General features: G+C 45.0%; 2 protein-coding genes across 4 annotated transcripts in view; one reads left to right on the top strand and one right to left on the bottom strand.

The window, feature by feature from the left end:
• Positions 1 to 19,208, top strand: part of LOC147159276 (N-acetylglucosamine-1-phosphotransferase subunits alpha/beta-like) — a 43,099-nt gene that overhangs the window by 1,510 nt on the left and 22,381 nt on the right. For 2 of the 3 annotated variants that reach the window (XM_086058592.1, XM_086058591.1), the window contains exons 4-22: positions 16 to 66; positions 134 to 336; positions 478 to 542; positions 621 to 755; positions 4,175 to 4,336; positions 4,877 to 5,056; positions 5,131 to 5,301; positions 5,616 to 5,739; positions 6,495 to 6,710; positions 6,799 to 6,907; positions 7,763 to 8,456; positions 8,578 to 8,780; positions 8,933 to 9,152; positions 10,368 to 10,481; positions 10,553 to 10,638; positions 10,720 to 10,818; positions 10,886 to 11,053; positions 11,855 to 11,945; positions 12,400 to 13,208. In XM_086058592.1, coding sequence (XP_085914718.1) covers positions 16 to 66; positions 134 to 336; positions 478 to 542; positions 621 to 755; positions 4,175 to 4,336; positions 4,877 to 5,056; positions 5,131 to 5,301; positions 5,616 to 5,739; positions 6,495 to 6,710; positions 6,799 to 6,907; positions 7,763 to 8,456; positions 8,578 to 8,780; positions 8,933 to 9,152; positions 10,368 to 10,481; positions 10,553 to 10,638; positions 10,720 to 10,818; positions 10,886 to 11,053; positions 11,855 to 11,945; positions 12,400 to 12,471 — 3,163 coding nt within the window. In that variant the 3' untranslated portion in view covers positions 12,472 to 13,208. Of the gene's footprint in view, positions 1 to 15; positions 67 to 133; positions 337 to 477; positions 543 to 620; positions 756 to 4,174; positions 4,337 to 4,876; positions 5,057 to 5,130; positions 5,302 to 5,615; positions 5,740 to 6,494; positions 6,711 to 6,798; positions 6,908 to 7,762; positions 8,457 to 8,577; positions 8,781 to 8,932; positions 9,153 to 10,367; positions 10,482 to 10,552; positions 10,639 to 10,719; positions 10,819 to 10,885; positions 11,054 to 11,854; positions 11,946 to 12,399; positions 13,209 to 19,208 lie in introns of those variants that run through there. The other variant, XR_015090457.1, reaches the window with a different exon arrangement.
• Positions 13,258 to 18,482, bottom strand: chpt1 (choline phosphotransferase 1). The gene is made up of 8 exons (XM_086058598.1): positions 18,064 to 18,482; positions 16,918 to 17,065; positions 16,709 to 16,850; positions 16,555 to 16,639; positions 16,342 to 16,473; positions 16,108 to 16,266; positions 15,054 to 15,179; positions 13,258 to 14,285 (listed from the first exon to the last, which is right to left on the bottom strand). The coding sequence occupies exons 1-8, from the start codon at positions 18,301 to 18,303 to the stop codon at positions 14,169 to 14,171; spliced, it is 1,149 nt and encodes a 382-aa protein (XP_085914724.1). The 5' UTR covers positions 18,304 to 18,482; the 3' UTR covers positions 13,258 to 14,168.

Below are 19,208 nucleotides of genomic sequence, written 5' to 3'. Positions count from 1 at the left end.
CTCTTATCCGTATAGAGAACATCTGGGGAAAAATGCAAGTGAGACAACAGAAGAGCCGAAAGTCGGGTAATACTGAATATCCTGAATATTTTGCAAAGTCCGCCTTTCCTGACCGCGTGGCGCACCTTCCCAGGGCCAAAGCAGAATGCTTGCTGTCCCACTGCATCGTGGCACCCATGCTGGCACTGGAGCCAGCCCTGCCGGCCAACGCCACGCTCCAGGAGCTGCCATCGCTCTCGCCGTCGCTGGCGGCCGCCAAGGAGCTGCTGCAGCTCCGCAAGCCCGTCCATCCGTCCACCGCCGCCTCCGTGCTGGTGTTCAGTTCACAGGCTGATGGTGAGTCTGAAGCAAAGCCCCGTCTGTGATAAACGGAGGTTCACTGCACTGTGATGATAATGATGATGATGATGATGATGATGATGATTAGATACTGTAAATAAGATGAACTGGATTTTTTTTTTTATGCTCTTCTTCCAGCTGAGAAAGCCTACATTGACACGTTCAAGGAAGAGAAGAAATTCTCCGTGACCAGATGTTATCTAGTCAGTTTCGTTTGAGTTTCCTCACCTCACCTTTTTCAAGGAAGCTGTGTTTCCGTTATCTCGCCCTGTTTTCCACAGACCACCGATAAAGAAGCTCCGGGTTTGATCCGCATGCAGACGCTGGCCTACCTCAGTGGCTTCCCGGGGTCCTTCAAGGAGACGGAGCAGCTGAGAGCAAAGCTGCCCTCTTTTGTCACCGACAAAATCAAACAGGTGAGTGGAAATCAGTCACCTTGTGCCACTTTAGCTGTTAATTCAAAATGTAAACTTATCCAAGGTCAGGGGTGTCTGATTATGTCATACCCTGTCAACTTCAGCGCTTTAATTATATCATTATGGGCGAGTACCAAATACCAATACCAGGTATTGGTATCGGGCCGAGTCCAGGTTTTATTTCAAGGTATTGGATTCAGTACTCGTAATGGCTGTCGGTACCATTATCGGCTGCCTTCTTGTGGCCGTTTTATGATCAAGAACTAGAAATTAGAAATGAAAAGAATAGAAAGTTGCCAATGCCATTAATGGGTTGCAATTTAAGGAAAAATGCTTATTGGAATGACTAAATATTTTGTTAAAATTATCTGTTGTTATTGGTTATTGGAGGGAAATTTTATGTATGAAAATGACTTGTTTTATATCCGTACTCTGTATTGGCATCAGTGACTACACAAGGGTTGAGTACTTCTTCTCGTATCTGTCGTATCAAACATCCCTAATCATTAGTATACTGTGTACATCAATTAGTATATTTGGGCTAGTTTCTCCAAATCCATAATGAAATTTGAACGTGTGAATGTGAGCCTTTATAAAGCGCTTTGAGCACCATATGGCGTGGAGATAAAAAGGCTATACAATAAATTCACTCCATTTACCGTTTGTTATATACTGGATTGATTCATACATTGTGGGTATACAGTCATACTTGGCAACAGGAAGTTTCCAGTTTTTTTTTTTGTCAGTTGTAAAAAAAAAAAAAAAAAAAAATGTGACTGATGTTCGGGGTAAACAAACAGCAGGTGGCGGCATTGCACTCTTCCAACGCAAAGACGCCCTTTGCCACATCTCCCACTGCCACAAGATGTCGCTGCCCATGGATGAGCTTCATACCGTCCTTGTTTCTTTACAGTGGTGCTTTAATATAAGCTTGTGTGTGTATGAAGTGAATCTTTCCATACATTACAGGAATGCAATCCAAGGGCGGGGCTATTCCCGGATGGTTCCATCATCCTTGAAGGAGATGAAGTGTTATTTGCTGAGCCAGGATATAAGGTTATACGGATAGATCAGCGCGGATTACTGGGGGGAATTATCAAAACAAACGGAAATCCGTAACATGTCCGGCAGCCATTTTGTCCCAGCCAATGAAGTACGTGCACGGCCGATTAGATGTCTTATGCAATTGATATTGGGTGAATGTACCCGCAAAAAACAAACATAGCCAAAAAGGTCACCCATGGCTTTCCATATGTCTTCAATTAAATTCAGCCAAAATATTTCATCATTACAATTCATTCCAGGGGCTGAAATGCCACTTGAGGTAAAATATCGTAATTGTAGTGCTTCAGTGCAAAAATAATTATATTACATTTTTTAGCTGAAATACACTTTTTTTCTCAACCCGGCTTGAAATTAATGATGCAAAGCATGCACCGCTGCTTATAATGTGTCTGAAAGTCCACTCGTCAAGTGCATAGTGCAGACACACGATGTCTACATTATCAGTATGAACATCTATAGGCAGAGGTGGACGCGTCAATGAATTTTGAGCGTCCGTCATTTGGCACCCGTCCGTGAATCGTCAATTCTTTCAAACCGAACCAAACTGTCGATCCGTCAGCGTTACATTAACCAGGCTTACGTCATTGCTAAATTGCAGCTGCTATTTTAGGACGGGCAGTACATTTCATGGGTGCAGTCTGTTAGTCATCAGTTTGTCAATCCATCGCCGTTATTTTATATTATTGGCATTGTTTATCAGCAATCAGTATTTGGATAGAGGCAGAAGAGAGAAGGCTTGGAGAGTGGTGGTATTTCAATTCATTTAATTTCAATTCATTTCATTTCATTTCAATTAATTTCAATTAATTTCATTTCAATTCATTTCATTTCAATTCATTTCATTTCAATTCATTTCATTTCAATTCATTTCAATTCATTTCATTTCAATTCATTTCATTTCAATTCATTTCATTTCAATTCATTTCATTTCAATGGCGAAAGGACGACTTCAGTGTGATCGATCGATCAAATCTTTTATTTCTATAGCACCTTTCATACTTAAAAAGCAACACAAGGTGCTTCACATAAAAAAGAAAGAAAGAGAACAAACACAATGGGGGGGGGGAAAAAAATAGACCCTGAATAATAGCTCTTATCTAAGCCGCCATTGCGATGGTTAATATTAGAGCAACTGTTTGGAGCGGAGCGGCGCCACTGGAAGGTCATCGGGGTTTTTAGTGGCCTGCGCCGACCCACTCCCGCATGTCACCTGCCCTCTTACCTGTTTGTTCCGTTTGAACCACAAGGGGAGGGAAGATTCTGGACTGTGAGGTGTGTTTCCTGGTGTCGCCAAGTCCATTCTGCGAAAGGGGAGCGGGGGTCGGTCCATATTTATAGCAAGTGTTAGAACCAATGCCATTGTGATGAAAGACCACCACCACCACACCCCACCAACTCCTTTTTGTTGGAATGGTTTTCTATTGTGTTCAAATGGGGAGGACACTGTCATCCACCATATTTTTATTTTGTGTGTGCGTACACCTGTAATTGTATCGTCTGTTCCAATGTACTGTTTTTGTATATTTGTAGCATTTAAGTTTGTGTGTGGTTGTGAATTGACCACATTGTAGGTTGTGTGCAACTTCTCTTGCACCTGTTCCATGTTACTAGTGTGTGTGTACCATTTTGTGGCATGCGTTTCAACCTCATTTGTTTGTTGCATCATGTTTATATACTGAGTGTGCAATACTGCTGTGTTGGTACCATATTTCTATTTGTTTGTCACTGCTACTCTATATGTACTGTGGTGTCATGTGACCAACCACATCGGTGCCTTGTGGTCCTCTAGCGTGTCGTCTACTTTGATTTTTTGTGGCTGTGTTTTTTTGTTTGTTGTGTGTGTGTGTGTGTGTGAGTGAAACTGTTGACACTGGCCGGCGATGAAAGCCGTCTTTGCCAGGCTGCCACGCACCCTCTTTGTGTACACGCGTGAGCATTATCGGGCCTACTCGGAGAACTATAATAGAGATGCAACGCGATCCGGGCTGCGTTGGCTCCATAAGTCCCGAGTAATCCTCACCTAAAAGGAGCGAGAGGTGGCGGCGGCGGCGGCGGCGGCGGCTTGCCAGCTCATGCGAGACGCTCGATGATGGAGTGAGGCAGCGAGCAGACCTTTTCCTGGGAAGCTTAGATTCGGCAGTGGGTGGGGGTGGGGGGGGCTTGTCCCTCACACACACACACGGTGTATGTGGTGGGGATGACATCACCAAGTTTTCCAAACTAAATACATTTGCTGGTTATATTTAACAAAGGGGCATTTAATTGCGAAAACATTGAATGTCACTGTCGGCTAAAAGTGCGTGATGAGTTTGAAATGGAAGTCCAACCGTATGTCAAAATGGTGTGTTCCTCAGTTTGAGTTGTATTCGGAGGCCAGCATCGCTCTGCTTCACCTCGAAGGCCCGCAAGACTTCACCGACCTCATGCAGAAGTCCAAGAAGAACCTGACACTGGATGGGAAGGAGCTGACCATTAGCCCCGCCTACCTCTTCTGGGACCTGACAGCCATCTCGCAGGTATTTACGAATAATCCCAACTAACGAGTTAGACGCGATCAAATGTTTTTATTTTTATAACTCTGTCCTTGAGATGAGAGACGCAAGTTCCATAACATCAAGTTGCTGCTTTTTCTGAAACAAAAGTGTTTAAAAAAGTGCTTATTGTTGAACTTGTTGAAACATATCACAAAGTGAATTACACGATTTGCATTTAATCAAACCCCAAAGCTTTGCCTTGTGTAAGACCACTAGCTTGACCTTTGATTGGCTAAAGAAAGTAGCGTAGATGCCGTGGAAATTACAAAAACTTTTAAACAACCAATATTTGAACACAAACTGTCCGGCAACACAGAGTATAACAATACTCACTAGCATATATTCTTTATCCTCAGAGAAGAAAATGACTAATATCACGAATTAAACTCACAATATTATACTCTTATATATATATTATAAATTATTGCAAAGAACAAGTAATTGTTTTTCTTGTTATAATAATGTGACTGAATGATTGAATCACTCATTCATTCACTCACTCACTCCCTCACTCCTCTGCAGTCCAAGCAGGACGAGGACGTCTCGGCCAGCCGCTTCGAGGACAACGAGGAGCTGCGCTACTCTCTGCGCTCCGTGGAGAAACACGCCCCCTGGGTGCGACACGTCTTCGTCGTCACCAACGGGCAGATTCCCTCTTGGCTCAATCTGGATAACCCTCGCGTTTCGGTCGTCACGCATCAGGTAACATCCGCGAGGTGAGCGCTTGAACAAAAGCGGAATCCCAATTCCAAAATGTTTTCATTTAAACCACACAGGAGCTGTTCTTGAACCACAGCCACCTCCCCACCTTCAGCTCGCCCGCCATCGAAAGTCACATCCACCGCATCCCGGGACTCTCGCAGAAGTTCATCTACCTCAATGATGACGTGATGTTTGGCAAAGACGTCTGGCCGGACGACTTCTACAGCCATTCGAAAGGACAGAAGGTAATCTTGAGTAGATGCGGAAGCGTCGATGAGCAGAAGAAGAAAAACATATGGAATAAAATGCATCCATCTTCTAAGTGTGCAGCCCACAAATTCAAAAACAAGACTTGTACCCAGTAATTCTTTTAAGTGTACAAGTAGCTCTCGTGGTGCGCAAAAGAATAACTGACTTAAATTTAATCCAGTGCAGTACATTTTTACTATCTATGCGTAGTCGATTTTTAAGTACTGTTGAGTGTTTCCGCGACACTTTTTACTCATGGTTACAACAAATGTATTTTTGACTCGCACGCTCAGGTTCTCCTTCCCTGCAGGTGTATCTAACCTGGCCGGTTCCCAATTGTGCGGAAGGCTGCCCGGGATCCTGGATCAAGGATGGCTATTGTGACAAGGCGTGCAACAACTCGGCGTGTGACTGGGATGGAGGAGACTGCACTGGTAAAGAGATGCTCTTCAGGGATGGGAAAAATGTCCAATACATTTCTTGAGTATTCAGTTCATTTTCATAGAAATTGGAAACTTTCAATTGAATAATTTGGCAGGAAATAGGAATTTTGGTTAACTCATTTGCTCCCAAAAACGTATAAATACGTTCTAGTTTAAATATTACCGGTATCCCAAAGACTTATTTGTACGTTTTTAATGTTTTCTTATGTAAGGGCATACAGAAGGCTTTGATGCAGCCTCTGAACTGCAGATAATGGTTGAATCAATGGTAGTTATTACAAAAACGGCCAGCAGGGGGCATCAGAGTATAAGAGATCAACCAGGCCATGTTGCAAACGAGCTGTTTTCCCCACATTTTAAAACAGAATTGTGAATAATGATGAGAATTAGCTACATTCTAATGCTAATTGCTGCAAAACGGAAACAGATAAAAATGTACTCTTTATTTTATTTATTTATTTTTATTTTTATTTTTTATTTTTTTTTTGGTGATGAAAGAAGAGAGACTAATCTTTCTTCTGGTAGATTCCATGTTTTTATAGCAATAGAACACAATATTCTGTGAGCCTTGCAAAATCAATACAAAAACGGTAACAGTGCCATTATACTTGTATGAAATCTATCGGTAGATGTTTTAGAATTATGTTAAAATGTTCCTTATAACCGGGTTAATTCATACGTTTTGTCAATTCCCATGCAAAGATGACAGAAACTCTTCATTTCTACCACTGATATTTTTCTCTCAGGGGTCGTAGGGAGCAGCAGGTTCCCGGGCGGGGTCGCCGCTGGCGGTCCCGGCGGAGCTGGCGGGCAGATGTGGCAGTTTGCCGGCGGTCAAATTGGCCTGGCCGCAGCCTCGTACTGTAATCAAGGTTGCGCCACCTCTTGGCTGGCTGACAAATTTTGTGACCAGGCCTGCAACGTGCTCTCCTGCGGTTTCGACGTTGGCGACTGCGGCACAGGTGACTTTGGGGCAAATACGAGTGCTTAATTTCCACAAGTCAAATTCAAAGTCAAATTCTTGATCCACTTTGTGTGTTGGCGTCACAGACCACTTTGGAGAGCTGCATCGTGTCACCCTGCTGAGTAACCAGACACTGTACATCCTCCCAGTTGGCGAGATCAGACCTTATTTCAGCTTTGAACGGCTGGCTCACAGGTAAGAGGTAGTAATATATACATTCGGCTAACTTTACATGAGAAATGGAATAGGGGATTTTGAAAACATTTTCCTTAGGGAATTAACTGGAAATCAAGTAGCATATACAAGCATAAAAAAACATATTGCTTGGCCGTAATACACCCAAGAATCACTCATTTCACTTAAGAACAAATTTGAGTTAAATATTGTTTTTCTCCATTCAAAACCCATTTGAAAATGAGCAGAAAATGCACCCTCAGTCAAAAATACTATTAAAAAAAAAAAGTGCTGTTCAACATTTTTTTCCGTTCCGTCTTCAATTCCGCTTATCCGGGGTCGGGTCGCGGGGGCAGCAGCTTTAGCAGGGAAGCCCAGACTTCCCTCTCCCTAGCCACTTCAGCCAGCTCCTCCGATGGGATCCCAAGGCGTTCCCAAGCCAGCCGTGAGACGTAGTCTCTCCAGCGTGTCCTGGGTCGTCCCCGGGGCCTCCTGCCGGTAGGACATGCCCGGAACACCTCCCCAGGGAGGCGCCCAGGAGGCATCCGAACCAGATGCCCCAGCCACCTCAACTGGTTCCTCTCAACGTGGAGGAGTAGCGGCTCGACGCTGAGTCCCTCCCGAATGACCGAGCTTCTCACCCTGTCTCTAAGGGAGAGCCCGGCTACCCTGCGGAGGAAACTCATTTCGGCCGCTTGTATCCGGGATCTCGTTCTTTCGGTCACGACCCACAGCTCGTAATACCAATTCAACTGTTTTGTTCAACATCAAGTTAAAAAAAAGCATGTTCCCACAAGCTCTAGCCTGTACATTTTTTGCGAAACCCTTTCAGGTTTTAAGTTTCCAACTTCCTGGCACTTTGCCCCCTCCTCACAGGGTCTCCGAGGCCCACGTGAGCGACAACCCGGTGGTGCGTCACACGTCCGTGGCCAACAAGTGGAAGACCATCCACCTTCTGCTCCACTCTGGCTCCAACGCCAGCACAGTCCAATACAACGTCACCTTCCAAAGAGAGGACAGCACGTTTAGCAAGATTTTCAACGTGGCCGTCGACACGCGTCAGCTTCCGCGGGTTAACAAGACCAGCGGGGAAAGTTCCACCCGGAAGCCTTCCGCGACGATAGAACCGCCCTTCTTGTTCTCGGATGTACCCGAGGACAAGAGGGGTCCCAAGATCCAGAGGAGGCAGCCGGACAAACTCCAGGCCATCGTAGAAGTTCCCGCTTTCAACGAGTCGCTCTTGCCAGCTCCTCTGCGCAGTGAGCTTGAGAAGCTGGATGAGAAACTCCTCCGAGGAGACATCACGCCGAAGGGTTACAACCTCACCAAGGCTCAGCTGCTAACCTCCGAGCGAGGAGAGCGCGATGGAGACAAACGTGACGTTCCTATCGTGGTGGAGAGACCCAAAACCTCCAAACTGCTGAGCCACATTGCCAAAGTGAAGAGCACCGAGTGGCAAGCGCTGCCGCCACACGTTGCTCCAGCGGGGAGGAAGCTCCAACACTTTGTCCCCGCTGACAGAGGCTTCCTGCCGTGGGAGAGGAAGAAGTACTTCCAAGACCTGCTGGAGGTGAGCTCGCAAAAAAAACCAACAATCTCATGTCCAGCAGTTAGGCGAGCAAGGAAGGAATGATTCCGAACATTGCCTGGCGTGAAGCTCTCGCTCTCAAGTTTTGTCTTTTATTCAACAGGAGGAAGAGCGCCTGCAGAGGGCGCTGATGTACGACACGGACGGCGGCGCCGGCGGCGGACGCAAGCTGCGGGACACGTTTGCCGACTCGCTGCGGCACGTCAACAAGCTGCTCAACCGCCAGTTTGGCTTCGCTTCCCGCAAAGTCCCCGCGCACATGCCGCACATGATTGACAGGCTGGTCATGCAGGAACTGCAGGACACGTGAGTCGAGCGCGTTGAAGGTCGCCGCACACCAAGCCACGCGGCGCAACTTATGTTTCGCGTGTACCTGGGGCTGAAGAGCGAAGCGTGGAGAGTCTCTGTCTGCGCTTTGCTCTTTGTGTGATGACGTGTTGCCTCTTAATTCCCTGCAGCTTCCCAGACGACTTTGACAAGACGTCCTGCCACCGCGTGCGCCACCCGGGCGACATGCAGTTTGCGTTCTCCTACTTCTACTTCTTGATGAGCACTCAGCAGCAGCTCAACGTCTCGGAGGTGTTTGACGAGGTCGATACCGACCACTCTGGCGTCCTGTCCGATCGCGAGATTCGGACTCTCGCCACGAGGGTTCACGAGCTGCCCCTCAGCCTCCAGGTCGGTCGACTTAACCAGCGTTTTCTAACCTTTCATTGATTATATGGATCAGTGGTTCTTAACCTTGTTGGAGGTACTGAATGACCCCGCCATCGAACCCTTCTTTGCTGAAAAGTAAAATACGATTTTTTTCAAATTCAAGCCATAGTACAGTATAGGCATGGGCCGAAATTCGATTTTGACGGTATGACAACTGTGAGCAAAAATATCGCGGTATTAAATGTGCATTGTGCCGTTTAAAAAGGTCATGTTAAAACTTTTTCTACATCATGCACGCTTCACCAATGCCCAGATGAGTACGACGAGCCCTGACTGTTTTACTCTGACTGCACCTATCAGCTTTTATCTTATCTTTATAGTAGAGTGTGCGGACCCTGCACACTCCCAGTTTCTTTGGGGAGGGAAGGGGCGGAGTTTTTCTTACCTCGGTTGAAGTCATGTCTTCGTTTGTCAACTGTGGCTGATATTTTAAGATCGTGCACATACTTGCACGTGCACCATGAACGTGCCTGACACAGATGCTGCAGTTTTGCTTTGGGCCAGAGGTGGCGGTCACGAGTATAAAAAAAAAAAAGACAAACTGCACAAAGATATAAGGTTTAAAATCACTGCTCTAAAATGTCCTTTTTAAAATTGTGTAAATAAAAACGGATTTATTTTTCCTATTCAACACATTCTAGTTCATTTTTAAACAAAATAGAGAATATTTGGCACATTAAGAAACACGTACCATGCTAAGTTTAGATAAAATAAATGGTGACACTCTTTCTTGTGTTTTAATTCTTCTTAGCAAATCACAATGTCCCATCACTGGTGGGCTATTTTTAGAACTGACTCCAGTTACTCATGTTGTCCTTGGGGACACTTGTCACATATGTATTTGTTTGTTTATTTTAAGGCGTATCCCTTTATCCCCGCCCCCTTTTCCTTCTTCCCTCCTCCTCTGCGTGCATGACTTCACGTGCACTCGCTGTTGTCGGAGGAGAAAGTTAATTGAAGGCACTTAACTTCAAAGTGGGTCCTTTTACCCAACTGGTAAGAAGAGCTCATTACCGGTAGATCGTCAAACGTGATCACCTTGCAGCCAATAATGTCCGTGTATCTTCATGAATCGTATCAGCCCTTAACCAAACCCAAGGTTAAGACTGAGCGAGATGGAACGAAGACATAAGAGTATTTCTATTTATGTATTCTTTTGGCCCTTTTTTTTTTCAGGACCTTACAAGTTTGGAGCAGATGTTGATCAACTGCTCCAAGACGCTCCCAAGGAACCTGAGCCAGCTCCACCTGGTGAACCCCACGCAGGAGGCCTACTACGACCACAGCATGGTGAACACCCGATGGCAAACAAAACCTCAATTCTGTGCCTTTCGAGTAACATTGTGGATTTTGTTTTCCAGCCGCCAGTCACTAAAGGCCTCGTCATGCACTGCACGCCCATCACGGACCGCATTCGCAAGGCCTTCCTGGACCAGAACAAGTACAAGTGAGACATCCAGTAGCAACACTGGCATGTTTTGAAAAAATACTCTCCTGGTTTTCAGAGTTGACCTCCTTTGCTGCGCAGGTTTGAGATCAAGGGCGAGGAGGACATCGCGTTCAAGATGGTCCGCACCAACGTGTCGCACGTGGTGGGCCAGTTGGACGACATCAGGAAGAATCCCAGGTGTGGCGTCCATTCCAACGCGGAACCCGCAATCGTCTCGCTACCTAACACCCTGGATTTCCCGCAGGAAGTTCATCTGTCTGAACGACAACATCGACCACGCCCACAAGGACGCCGCCACCGTGAAGGCCGTGCTGAGGGATTTCTACGACTCCATGTTCCCGCTGCCATCGCAGTTTGAGCTGCCGAAGGAGTACCGCAACCGCTTCCTGCACATGGATGAGCTCCAGGAATGGTAGGTCATTTCCACCGCAGGAACTTTTGTGAACTTTGGGAAGAACGACGTGTGTTTGAACTGCTGTTCCTGAGACAAAAGATCCGATTTGAAACTGAATTGTTGGTCAAGAAATGTGGAAGGATTTAAAGGGATCTTAAATTTGAGAATTCTTTTGTGAGGTGTGGAATTCTAGGAATGTGAGAATGATTGGAATGTGGTCAAAAGTCCCCAAGATATTTTGAATTTGGAATGTGAAAGGCGGGAAGATTTTGTGAAAGGCTTAACAGCGAAATGAGTTGAACATTTCACCTAAAAACAAAACAAAAACCGTCCTAATATGAAAAAGCGTAGCAAGGTAGTCGAACATAAACATAAACATAAATGCCCCGGCCGTGAAAGCAACCTCCCTGGTGGAGGTAATCCGTACGTCTCTCAGCGCTCGTTGCGGCACACCAGCTGCTAATAATGGCTGCATCATAACATCGCAAGCGCCCAAGTGGCTGTCAGCATGTTGGGCCAAGTGTTGCCAGCTTGTCACCATGGGGATCCCGAGAAAAGGGAACGAGGGAGGGAGGGAGGGGTTCATGTCCGAAGACCCTTGCTGCTTCTTCAAGGGGGAGGCGGGGTCAAGTGTCAGGCCTCACACAGAGACTTTAAAATTAGACGAGCCGCCTCAGATGGAAGTGGTAAGCCGAGCGTTTCATCACCTCCGAGTGCCGTCACCCTTTGATGCGTCCGTGTTGCATCACCGCCTTTCCCTTTTGTTCATCCACTCACGTGTCAATAAAGATATCCTAATGGAAGCCTCTCCCCTCGCAGGCGAGCCTACCGGGACAAGCTGAAGTTCTGGACCCACTGTGTCCTCGTGACGCTGGTGGCCTTCACCGTCATATCCTTCTTCGCCGAACAGGTCAGTGCCCTCGCTGTCTTCCGCGTCCACGGTTTCCTCCGTTTCCGCGATTCGCGCCTTGGCCACCCAAATTCCCGGCCCGGCGGCTCGTCCGTCTCATGTGTGACGAGCAATGCCAGGAGCTGACTCGGCCGAAACCGAAGACAACCCCGGCCCCTCGTCTCCCTCCCCTGCGGGAGGACTCGATGACCCTCAGAGAGTCGGATTGCGCGATTTTGTCGCCAAAACAGCCGGAATCAAATCTCGGTTTTGACGTTGTGCTCTAATCACGCCGGTGTCTGGTGTCTTCTCCGAGCGAGTTGCGCTGACCTTAAGAGAATTTCCGCCACTAACAACCCCCCCACCCCCCACCCAGCCCTTAGCGACCAGAACGTTTGATATCTTCATCAAAACACATTTGTCAAGGTCCTCCAGTATCACATTGGTCTCCTCGCGTGCTCCCATTTTCTCACAGCTGGTCCACTTAAAGCGCAAGATATTCCCTCGACGCAAAACGGCCAAGGACGACAACCCTGAGAGAGTTTGAACCAGGAAGTCCTCCACCTCGTCATCGGCGCTTCCTCCGTCCTGTTTGGTGGAGGATTCACATGGATTCACCCCCCCCCCCCTTTTCATTTGGTGATGGACAACGAAGTAACGCTAGTGAAGAAACCATGAATTTTTCTTTCACTTTGTCCCACTCAACACTCCCGAGGCCGTCTACATCAACTCCGACGTTTTTTTTTTTTTTTGAGGCCGTTTGCTGAAACATGAACGGACAATGAATTGAGAGGTGGCATATGTTCTCGGAGTACTGGCTTCTTTTGCGTTTGTGACACGAACTGTTGGACATTTTGCTATTCAGTTCTTTTTAATGGAATTGTATAAAAAGGAATCATTGATTGAAATCATTGTTGGTTTTGTCTTCAACAATATGGGATCTAGAAGTGCCTTCTTTGTTCATTTCTATACTTTGTTTTACAAGACAAATGTTGTGCAAAGATTGTGTGTGTGTGTGTGTGTTTAGGACTCCGTAGGACTTTATTGAATCTGTGCGTTTGTCGCTCACGGCAGCTTTCCCCTGCGCCGTCTGCGCGCGTGTCCCTGTGGGACTCAGCAGACTCGCTATCATGTCTGAAATTCAGACACCTCGGCTCTTAACTTATTTTTGGGGGATTGTAACGTTGCCATGGAGACAGCACGCTTTGTTATATACTGTGTGTCGCCACCCTTTAAAAGTCGCTTGCTATTGTTCTTCCGACTGAAATAAAATGTATTCGGCTATATTCGTCTCTCTCGGTCTGCTTTTTCCCAAAGCATGATGACAAGAAAATGCATGAAAAATATTTTCTTTATTACAAACTCTTCCTCGCTCCCACCCACACACTTGTTAGTAAAAATTTGTCGTACAGTTGTATTAGTGAACAGTGAAAAAAATCTTGGTTGTACATTTCAATACATAGTTGGTCATAGAAACAAAGTCAGATGTTGCTTTCCAGAGTACAAACCAGGAAAAAGGAACCTAAAAATAGTAAAGCGGGTACCACAGAAGAAGAAATCCCTTTCATCCACGTCGACTTGAATAATAAGCACATCAGATTAGCTGCAGGAGAAACGCATCAATCCGAGAAAAGTCACAGATCTGCCTACATGCTTGTAGATAAAAGGGAAGCTTCTGTATTGCAGTTTTCAGTGGAATACACGCACAAAGTTGGTTTGGTTTGCAACATTCACAATGTTTTTCAATTACGACAAAATGAATTAAGGCGACTTGATCTGAATTGCATACAATCACAACAATCATTATTAGCCCTTTAGGGAGAAGTCAGAAAGCAAAACAAAAGGCGATGAGATGAAAAGTAACGCTTCACATAGCCTGCTGACCAAAATACCTCATTGGAAATCACTTTTTTCCACATTGAATCCACCCTGATTGGTCGCATTGAATCATTTATTAACTTATTTTTTTTATTATTATTATTTTTTTTTTTAATGGTGATGTCAATCACTTTTTTGGACAAACATTTTCAGATTTTTAGTTTATTTAATTTTTTAACTTTGGTGTATCAGGTTTTTTGGGGGGAGCATTTTACTTTGGTGGGCAAGTTTTTATTTCATTTTTTAGGCAGAGGTGGTCACTTGGTCAAGGCTTAGGGAGGGTCTGTTATCATCGTTGTCGTCATCTGCTTTCACGAGCGGGGAGAGATCTGCGTCTCCCCCCGCCTCCTCCCGCCGGGCAAGCTGTCAATCTCGTTTGGCGGGTCTGGTTGGCGTGATGCTGAACACGCGGATGCGCAAGTGGCCCGCAATCTGGTGGCAAACGCCCGTGCAGTAGCGCGTCAGGTCCACTAGGGAGAGCACCTGAAGGCCATAGAGATTTGATGAATTTGCATATGATGCAACAAGTAGGTTTTCACCAACGGTCTAATTAATTTGACTTCAAAACTTGCAAATGCACGTCCAACTGTTAGCTGTTTCAGTACTTTTTGCGAAACTGGCTGGTAATGGGAGAACATTTTACACTTTGACAATTCTCCGTTTTGATTAACTCATTCACTGCTATAGACGTAAAAAATTCATTTTAACTATTTTTATTAGTTTCACATTTTTCCCCACTTTGGTTAACAAGAGTTTGACAACTTAGAATGTTTTTTATTGTATTAAAACTGATATAAAATTGGGATTAATCGTGAGTTAAATAGTGAAGTCATGCGATTAATTACGATTAAAAATTGTAATCGCCTGACGCTCCTAATTTTTAATAATGTTTTCTTTAAAAAGAAAAAGTTAATTCATTTTTTTTTTTTAATTATGAAAAGATTATATATATAAAAAAAAAAGTTAATTAATTAAAAAACAATTTTTAAGACAAGATTATTCAAAATTAGGGGCATCAGGCGATTAAAATTTGTAATCGTAATTAATCGCATGACTTCACTAGTTAACGCACGATTAATCACAAATTTTACATCTGTTCTAAATATACCCAAAACAATTCTTGGTTTTCATACTCTTGTTAACAAAAATGGAAAAAATGTTAAATAGAAATAGTTCAAACGAATTTTTGACGTCTATAGCCGTCAATGGCAGCGAATGAGTTAATTCTTAAGTGCAATACCAGGAACTCACCATGGCGATCCAGAGGACGATGTACTCATCGATGAAGCTGTTGAAGTACTGGTTGAGGAAGAGGAGACCCGGGCCGATGAAGGCCGTGTCCGGGAGCTGAAGCTCACTCTTGGTCATGTGCGCCACCTGTGCAGGTAGAAAAAAAAAACTTTAAAGTCCCTGTAAAGTGAAAATAAATGTTTTTCGAAATTTGACACACCACAGAAACAATCCTGCTGAATTTGAGTTAGGGCTGTGCAATTAATTGAATTTAATTACAATTTCAATTGTTACACTCCACTACAAAATCCGCATAATGGTAAAAAAAAAAGATTAATTTTAAAATACCTTGCATTATGAGTGTTTCAAAGAATTTTATTTGCCTTAATAATTTTTACGTTGAGAATTTTTTTTGTTTTGTACCAAAAAATAAATAATCGTCCTAATTGTGATTTCAATTATTACCAAATTAATTGTGATTAATATTTTCTTCATAATCGAGCAGCTCTAATTTGAGTGATTAAAGAAATAGCCAAGAATAAAAAAAACGAGGGTTAAATTTGGCTCAAATATATCCCACCAGTTAGGCAGTAACTATTTCACGCTGCACAACGAGGCACTCTTAATTTTTTAGTGTGAATCCACTGTCCACACACTGGCTGTCATGTCATACTTACAACAACAACAAAAAGTTGACCTTGCATATCACGGCGGACAACGAGGCACTCTAAAGCAGCTATGCCAGCAGACTCTGAAGGGAAGGGTGTAGGCGTAGTTCGGTAACTTTTTTTTTTTACTATTTAAACATGTTGGACTAGATTTCTAAAGACAATTTAAACGGCCCCTGTCACATTCCTGTTGTTTTTAAAGGAACTCTGGAAATGCCAAATCATCCTGGTGCATTTTGAGGATGGAAAAAAAATCTGAATAGCTTCACTGTCATTGTACCACAAGACGCAACAAAATTGAATAGTTCCAACTCGTCCAAGAGATAACAAAAAAAAAAGACCAAAAGATGGAGCCTGATGGACCAAGAGGGAAAACACCGAAGAAACAAATTTCAAGACCAACCCACCACGAGCTTGTTGGAGATCTTGGCGATGACCATGCCGAAGGTGAGCAGGTAGAGGCAGGGGTGGTGCTCAAACAGCTGACTGGATGACTTCTTGAAGATGATGAAGGCCAGCGTGAGGATGAGGCCGATGTGTAAACCGGGACTCAGCACGCTGGTGTCCTGCGCAACGCAAATGTTTTGTTTATTCGTGCCGTGACATCACGGCGTCTTCTAACGTTATTCGGCATCGCTTACTGCCACAGTGGAGCCGTTTTTACCAACGCCGCCATTGAGAATGACGTAGAAGTAGTTGTGGCAGGAGTAGAGGCCCCCGCCGATGATGCCCACGATGGGGAAGTTGTACAGCTTCAGTCCAATGAGGGGCAACTTTAAAACAACACAAGGTTGAAAACCTCGTTAGTCAACTGGCGGAAACGGTGCAAAATTGGAGCGGGGCGGTTCAGTTACCGTGGTTTGCCAAAGGCTCACCCCCCCGAAGGCTGACATCATGTACATGATGATGATGGCGAACTGCACCTCGGTGACGTCGACCCTACCCGGGAGGGAAAGCAGCGGTTGAAATGGACCAGCGTGTCACCGTGTGCCCAAGTGGGGGACTCACAGGCCAAAACGGAGAGTCCCAGACACGTAAGTTTGCCAGTGGGCGCAGAAGAACATGAACATCCCAACAAAGCCGCAGAAGAATATCCAGTGGGGGTATCGGCCAATGCCGCAGGAGATGCACGTTCCCACGGCGACAAACACTGCGGCGAGATGACGCAAACACCTCAGAACAGTGAGGAATAACACTCGCATTGGATTATAGCACACCTGTTGAGACGGCGTCACAGCCGTGGTCGAAGAGCTCGCCGAGGGCCGAGCTGCTGTTGGTCCTGCGGGCCTGCTTGCCATCGATGGCGTCCAGTGACTGGTACGCGAACAGGCCCACAGCACTCAGGATGAAAGCCCATGCTGGAGCCTGGAGGTGAGATTTGACTGCTAAAGAAGTAGAACGATACAATAGTGGCGTGCAGGCATCCCCACCCCACCGAGGCCAAACCACCCCCAATTCACACATTACTTATGGAGAAAGTCAAAGTTTTGGAAAAAAAAACTGCATATAAATGAATTTCCTCAAATTGAGTCAAGGCCCACGCCTCTAAACAAAAGGTAAGTTATGTGTAACTGTCAAACTGAATTGTATTGTAAACTATTTTTTTTTCTTTGCGTTTCAGATTTAAAAAAAAAAGGCCATTTGGAGGTGCACGCTATTTATTGGGCAGCGGCGATTAATATCATCAAATGTGTACATCATATACTGTAAGTTTGTGGCTTAATAAGTGAAGAATCAATGCAGATAAGCGTGTAATCAGATAAAATGTGGACTTTGAGTGAGTTGTAAGCAAGAATCGTAATTAACACACAGTAAACAGGCTGGACTGGTCCAGCGCGTGTAATTTAGTCAAGAGTTTAAAAAAAGTGCTCCCAGATTACTGACGTCAATTAGCAACTAGGCTAACTTGAAGCTAAAAAAAGAAAAAGAAAAAAAAAGTGATCAACAAGGGCGGCGTTGTGCACAGTAAGCCGTGTTTTGACACCAGCAACCCGGCGTCACATGAGCGATGATTGGCGGGCAACCGCAGGTCCACTTTTGCAAAAAAATGGATCACACACTCATCTCGACCATCCATCAATCGATTGACACTAACAAATAGATGGAATTGTCTCAGATCCAATCACCGAACAAGTCAATGAAGCACTCAAGACTACACGTAGCAACCGTTAAATCATGTAAAAATAGAAGCGATTTTAACGCCGAATTCCTAGTAGAGCCCCCTTACCACTCTTAGTAAATTCTGAGTGAGTTAATTCAAATTAAATTTGGTAAAATACTCAAATTAACATTAAATTGCTCAGTGGGCGAACCGGATTTCGCGAGCGACAAACTTTTGTCCAAGGTCGCCTCAACTCACTCACCTCCTCCGTGGCCGTTGGGCAAAAAAGGACGAGCAGGAGCGTGGAGGCGATGTTAACCAGCAGGCCGACGATGGTGAGCGTATTCGGGGCGACCCATGTCGGGATTTGCTGGACGAGCCAGTTCCAGTAGATCTGACACGGCGGCTCCAGCAGGGAGCGACCGGAGGCGCTGTACTTGTGCTCCTCCAGCCGCTTGAGCTGCGCGGTTGACAGCGGCTCCGGCCACAGGAAATGGGCCATCGTTTCTGCTAAAAATAGACCGTGAAGAATTCCCGCCAGGCACCCAGGGAAAGAGGCTCAGATTCGGCTACCTACTCTCGGCCAAGCCCAAAACATAGTAGCGCATTTGGCCTGTAGAGGGAGGCGAATGTGCTTAGGCCATTTCCAAGGCGGAACATAGATTGGGCGATGACGTTTCGAACCGGGTTGAGGACTTACCGGAAGTGGGGCACCGGAAAAAGGGGGCACTCCTGCATCAGCTTAACGACACGGCTAATTTTAGTAAAAAATGTAAAAGCGACATGCTTTCAACTATGGTCACGTTTAAAAATAACACCAGTGTTACAGATTAGTAAAACGTATCCGTAAACTTTGCTGCGTTGTGATGTTAATTTGTTAACAGCTATAACTGCAATCTAGTTCTAATCTAAAATTGTTAGCTAACAATATTGTGCAGTTGTATGAACAACGTTCAATCCCGTCTTTATTTTAGATAAGTGTTCCTTACAAGTGACGTGGGCTCAATTTTGTGGCACGCTAGACAATCTGCCACAGTACAACACATTTGCATTTAAAGTTTTAAGAAATTGTGTTAAATTACTATTTTGGTACCATTTTTATTTAAATTATTTGAGTTACATTTTAATTCAATTAAGTGCATATTTCTAATATTTTAGCACAGTGACAGACATTCATTGTTCAAGCTGCATAATGTTTTAGTGGCGACCCATGAAGGGAAAAGCCAAAAGGAAAAGAAGTAGCTCTCAAGCTTTAGTCCTTGAGGGCTGAAATCCTGCAGGTTTGAGTCCAGATTGAGTGGTGAGCAAATATCAGGCTTATGCAGCGCTTGCTGATGAGCTGATCATACATCAGCTGTGTGGGAGAAGGGAAACATCCAAAACCTGCAGTTTTAGATATATATACCA

The sequence above is a fragment of the Leptonotus elevatus genome, chromosome 17, assembly GCF_054856555.1.
Source record: "Leptonotus elevatus isolate MCC_2025b chromosome 17, RoL_Lele_1.0, whole genome shotgun sequence".
In the NCBI taxonomy this organism is placed as follows: domain Eukaryota; kingdom Metazoa; phylum Chordata; class Actinopteri; order Syngnathiformes; family Syngnathidae; genus Leptonotus; species Leptonotus elevatus.
This window is presented reverse-complemented; position numbering and strand designations above follow the sequence as displayed.